Here is a 6,000-nt window from a genome sequence, read left to right as displayed (position 1 = left end):
CACGCCATCCCGTCGTCATTGCTGACAATGCCGTAGACGAAGATGGCTTTTCTGACAAAACACAAAACATTACAGTTTCTACTCTCTGACAGCGCACTGCGAGGATGAATATCATCATGTATTGGAATAGCCATTCAGTGCACGTATGTAAAGGAATCCGAAAGGTTGCTTGTCTCATGTTTTCAATTAGAGCCTTATGCCCGTTAGACGTACGTAAACAAATATTCTTTGCGCTTGCCTACGTTGTGTAGCGGTGTGATATTTGTAGTTTTTATTTCTGTACCGCCTTCTGGGAAAAACAAGATCAACTGCATATTGAAATCGGTTCTTAGGTCTGTAATGTATTGTTTATCGCATGGGTCGCATGTACGGGTCTTTGAGTTGTTATGCATGCCTGATTTTTCTGTGCTGTTCAGAGAGACAATTGTACTGAAATATATTCTGTCACACGGACTATTGGCTACAAGTCTCAACGTGACATTCGCTTGCGAGAGCATTTTGTCATACCGAGGGTTTGTACTAAGTATGGGGAGCAGCTGCGCACTTTTTATGTACCTTCTATGCGTAACTCTTTCCCCCCCCCAAAACTGTTTTCGCTCAGCAGCCATGCTCAAATTATAGCCGCTGTTTTTGAACTATACGTGGTTTACCTACATGTATGCTTTCGAGTGTATTTTCTGGTGCTTTTTCTACTACTTTTTTTGTTCACTGTTCTTGCTTTTTTCGTTCTTTTTTTCTTTTCTTTTCCGTTATAAACAAGACTAACCAATATTTGTGCATCGCTACGTCCATAATGTGTAACCAACTGCCGGGCAGGGCCCCGCAAGCCTGCTTTGGCTTGGCTGTCACGCACCTGCAACAAGTTCCTTGAGAAAATAAAGACTATTACTATGCCCGCCGGGCGGTCAGGCTCCACAGCTCTTTTTTTTCGCGAACGTCAGCTACGCCACACGTCCCAAACGCAGCATTCTAGCACTGCCAGCTGACGCTGCGAAACGTAATTCCTTCACCATTCATTTGATATGCGATACACACTTGTGAGTCACTTTTCTCGTGTCGTTAAAGCCTACGACTTTGATCTTGTTGGAACCTGAGCCACCCACAAGTAATGGAAAAGCCAAATCAATCTTTAATCAGAACCGGTGCGTCTTCCCAAAAGGAATTGCCTGCCATAGGGGCGCACTGCCAATGAAGTGAGTTCTGGAAGTGTTTGATCTGTCCTACCTGTCTGAATCTTTTTACTTCAATGTAAACTATGTTGGCGAGCCTAAAAGCTTTCAGCCGTTTGGTTTCTTTATACGATGAGGAAGAGTGACAAGCTTTTTAGGTGCAATACGTTGGTGCACTATAGGTTTCAACTGGTTCTTACGGTAAGTGCCCTCTTCTCGCAGTTTGCCACACTGTATCAAGAATTCAGAACGCGCTGCTAATAGCAAAAAACGGTTTCTCAACACGCATACCAGGATTCTAAAGGGGCACAAAAAATAAATACACGAGAAGTGGTTACGACTTGGAAGAAAGACGGTAACACCTCTTTCGCGCTAGCGCAGCTCACATGCATTTCAATGATTTCATCTGCGAATAGAATAGCCAGTATAAATACGGTAACAGAGGCCGTTTATATACAAAGTTAGTATCATCACCTGGCTGTTGGGTCCTTGAGCACCACCTCATCATGCATGGGTAAGTATAAAAAATTACGTGAGGCTTGCGTGAGTAGCGCCAGTCGAAGCATCACAAAGTCATCAGAAATAGCAAGGTGACGATGAAATCAGGTCTTGGGTAACAGCTTCAAACTCGCGGACTCATCGCATAGCGTATGGTGAAAGTAAGCAGTTGTGCGGTTGTGACACTCACTGTGTGGCATGCGTCTGCTTAGTTCTCACGAGGCAAGCGAGGACAGTGGCATTAATGAAGTCTCGGACGTGCAAAGCGTGAGCGCAAACAATGAAAAAAAGAAACATCGCGACAATCGGCACACTCTTACTGCTTTCATTTCCATGTATGTCGTGACTAACTTCTGATCGTAGTATTTTGTGTCTTATGAAGATAACTCAATGCCTTCATACCAGTAGTTGCTAATAAACGTTGCTTGTATATCGTTTAGCGCACCGCCCTCTAGAGAGCAATAGATAGATATGTACACAGAGAAACAGAAGAACAGATTTCTGTGTTGCACCATGCCAGGTACAACCGAAAGAAGCCCTTTTAGGGAGCCTCTTCTCTTTGAGCACATCTTCAACGAGTGCAAAAGGACTGGTCCTGAAGTATATTCTCCACTCAGCGAGATAGTTACCCAATCCTCCCAACTCCTCCGCCTAATGCTGTCCAGTCGCCGCCGTAGGTTTACTATTAACTACATGAACGTCACGAGTTGAACCAAAAAGCTCGTCTTGCACGCCAGCCGCAGCTGTCACGAGCACTTCCCACGAGCAGTCTGTGTGAACATAAGTCTAAAAAGGAGCGTTCACACGACACTCAATATTTACAGGCCCGAACAAAGTATCACAAGTCTGAAGGATCTTCTTGCTCGGTTCTTGTTGCGTGTCACCGTAACAGCGTTCTCAAGACTAAAGGTCGGACTAAGGGCATCACGCCTTCAGGAGCTCCTCGCACGACTCCTGTTTCGAAGGGCCTCGGCTGCCAGTCCCGCACCACTTGCCGGCAGAGCCGGCGGATATGACGACCGCGTGAGGCGCGAACGAAGTCATCCGGATCCTCTCGGCTGGCAGACCGTTCCTGTCCAGGAGGCCCCTGGCGTGGCCGTCGGCGGCGCGGCAGCACGGGGTGGCCCGCGGGTGGGCCTTGGCGCCACAGCCGGCGGCATCGAGATCTGCGAGCAGCAGCGAACCGGTGTGCTGGCTGAGCGTGACGTTGGCCTCGGTGCCCTGCGTCGTGAGCTCGGGCACGATGCCGCTAGGGCCCATGCCGGGGCTGACATTCTTGGCCGGGCAGCGGCACACCTGGTGCTTGAGCGCGTGCATTAGGTTCCGGTTGAAGAGGAGGTAGATCCACGGGTTCACGCAGCTGTTGAGGCTGTTGAGCAGCATCAGGATTGTCACCACGGCGTCTGCGGAAGGGGAAGGTGGCGGGGAAAAGGGAGGAGAAAGAAGAAAGAGCGCGGGGTGAGATCAGGGAAGGAGCTAAACAGTTTGAGGAAGGAGTAACCCGTAACCCATTCGCTACACGTTCTGAAATGCCATAGCTTTCGGGGTGAGGTGGACTGTACGAGGCTGCTTCCGACGGGAAGGTGAAGGGAAAGAAGGGTAGGAGCATTCTCGTCTCCTCCTGGGTCTTTTAAATGCAGAGCATTTGTATAACTCACGACGTCACCCGTGCGTCGGCGTCCGCAGCAGCCAGCCTCCCCCTACACTATAAAAAGAAATAACAGTTACCGGCGCCTGGTTTCGATCCCACGACCCTGCGGGCGGAACGCAAGGTACATGGTCCTCTACCCACTGCGCCACAAAGCCGACACAGAATGAAAGGCTACGAACGCGCCTTATATCCCTGACTCATTCAAACTACGTCAAGAAGCTGCTGATTCAACGCAGTCACTACGTGTGGGCGGAACGCGAGGTACATGGTGCTCTTCCCACTGCGCCACAAAACCGACACAGAATGAAAGGCTACGAACGCGCCTTATATCCTTGACTCATTCAAACTACGTCGTCAGCGGCGTGCGTTGGCTACTCAGCGGCGTGCTAGCGGCGTGATAGCTGCGTGGTGTAGACGTGATAGCACCAACCCCTTAAACACTAAACATTAACGCAATACACCCACCCCCTATGCGAAGCATTTACTCGAGTCCCCCTCGCGGGGAGATGGGCCCATTTTTATTCCGCTCCTTCAGTAATGCACGGATGAAAATGAACGGAAGGGGAAAACGAAGGCGCGATAAGTGCTGAAGAATTTGAAGAAATATCGATTTTTGTTATGAAAAACTAAGCGTCGCAGTGGTATGCGAAAGCAACGAATAGGCCTGTACAAGTTGTGAGGTTCTACACATCTGACTTCTCCGTCAAGCCGCGTTCTATTACGGCAGTGACACCGGCCACCCACACATTGCCACACACATTGCAGCTGAACCTCATCACGAAATCCCGGGAAGTCTGTCAGACACGGGTTTGCTTCTTCATTACAAGGCTCACAGCTCTGGCCGAGATGGCGACGCCTCTTGCACAATCAAATGGATATGTCGTAAGATAAACCAGACTGGGTATATACCGGGTGAGCTTTATGGCCACGTCACGTAGTGCACAGGAGAGCGGGAAAATATAAATAGTAAACATAACAGCGGCTTTTGTTGGCGCAATTTTCTCTCGCGCCACCGCTATCCCCCTTGCTAATACATCCATAACCAATGCTCAGGACCGCCATGGCGACTCCTCCAGACCAATTCCCTCGCAAGTCGTTCCCTCCTCCGCAAGATCTATCCCTCTCAGTTATCTTCCCAGCTGTCCCCTCTGTGACTCCCTGGAAGTGGGCCCGTCCATTTGCCGTGTGGGTGGGCCTGCGCGGTTGTTCGTCGCTCGTATCCCGGCGCACGTCAAGCTTCGCAGTTTTGATTACACAAACAGAGGGTGTAAAGGCTTCAAAGATAAGCTCTCGGCACGTGGGCTTATGTGCGACACCATGGGGCAGCGTGGAAGGTCACAGCGTTGGACGCGGGCTTAGTGCGCCGTAGTACAGCCTGGAAAAGTATCCTGTACAAACTACTAACGGCTGTTGTCGTCCACAAAAATGTTCTGATCCACTTCACTTTCATTCAAGGCTGGTCTGAACTGAACTTGTCTGAAACCATAGGCCCGTTTGCAGTCCAGGTATGTTAGCGTCACGTTGCCTACAAACTCGCTTGTAGAAGGAACAGCATTAATTTAATGCTTTTCCTACAAATTTACAACCACGAACGGATGAGTTTCCACACCGGTGTAGTAGCAGTGCATCTATGCTTCTTAATTTAACCCAGCCAATCAGTGTTCCTGGTCATTACTTATTACATTGTAAAGGTAGAGAGAAGTTTAGATCGACTCGCACAGCTTCTATCAGCAACAGAAACGCCAAAAAAGGTTTAAATATAATGAAATCTCCACATTTCGGCACCCAGTTGCCGAAACACCCCGATCGCAGCTGCTGCCCGTTTACTTGTCGTGCGGGAGGGCCTGGGCGGTTTTCCGTCGCTCGTGCTTCGCAGTTTTGATGACACAAACAGCGGGGAGTAGCGGCTTCAAAGAGAGGCTCTCGGCACGTGGGCTCGAATGAGACCCCATTGGACAGCGTGGAAGGTCACGGCGTTCGGTGCGGGCTTAATGCGGCGTAGTACAGGAAGGAAAAGCACCCTCTACAAAATACGAACGGCTGTTGTCGTTCACAAAAATTGTCTAAAGGGAGAACAGAAAGGCGTGATCAGAGCACTTCGGCATCGAGGAGAAGTGATCTCATCTAATCAGTTGAATCCAAACACCCGTAACAATTCAGTTTTATAACACAAGCCGAGTTCGCTGTTGGTGAACATGTCACATATAGCCTTCGACGAAGATTAAGAAACGAAAAGCCTTGTTCTTTCGTTTCGAATTTCGCACATTCTTTACAATATACTCTGTGATGAGTTACGAGCGCAGCTTGTCGCCTCTAAAATGTTACTCGTAAGAACTGAGGCTAAAGTCAATATTAGCACCGTGAATCTGGAATTATATCCACTCGGCCTGAACTCGTTTGCCCTTACCCAACTTTACTTGCGGAGTATTGCAGAGACATTTTATAAGCTATTCGGGAATTGGGGAGGAGGAAAGATTATTTACCCTGGTTTGGGGAATGTACCTAAATTGGAACCACAAACTACAAATATAAAGCCCGTTCCTAAGTACTGGAATATCCCCTAAAAAATATACTAGACAAGAATCTGGTAGGACGGTCTATAGGCTGTACTACCAGATTTTTATCTAGCATATGCGAATAGGATTGAAAACGACTGAGCTAACCAGGTGACAATTAAGGCGA

General features: G+C 48.7%; 1 protein-coding gene across 1 annotated transcript in view; it reads right to left on the bottom strand.

The window, feature by feature from the left end:
* Nucleotides 1-848: 848 nt before the first annotated feature.
* LOC144169889 (oxytocin receptor-like) overlaps nt 849-6,000 on the bottom strand; it is a 102,873-nt gene continuing 97,721 nt past the window's right edge. Inside the window, exon 3 of the mRNA XM_077699308.1 lies at nt 849-3,070. Coding sequence (XP_077555434.1) covers nt 2,592-3,070 — 479 coding nt within the window. The 3' untranslated portion in view covers nt 849-2,591. The remainder of the gene's footprint in view (nt 3,071-6,000) is intronic.

This window comes from Haemaphysalis longicornis, unplaced genomic scaffold, assembly GCF_048455015.1.
Source record: "Haemaphysalis longicornis isolate Haplotype H1 unplaced genomic scaffold, Haemaphysalis longicornis Haplotype H1 scaffold_2, whole genome shotgun sequence".
In the NCBI taxonomy this organism is placed as follows: domain Eukaryota; kingdom Metazoa; phylum Arthropoda; class Arachnida; order Ixodida; family Ixodidae; genus Haemaphysalis; species Haemaphysalis longicornis.
Note: the sequence above shows the minus strand (reverse complement) of the source record. Positions and strands in the feature narration are given on the sequence as shown.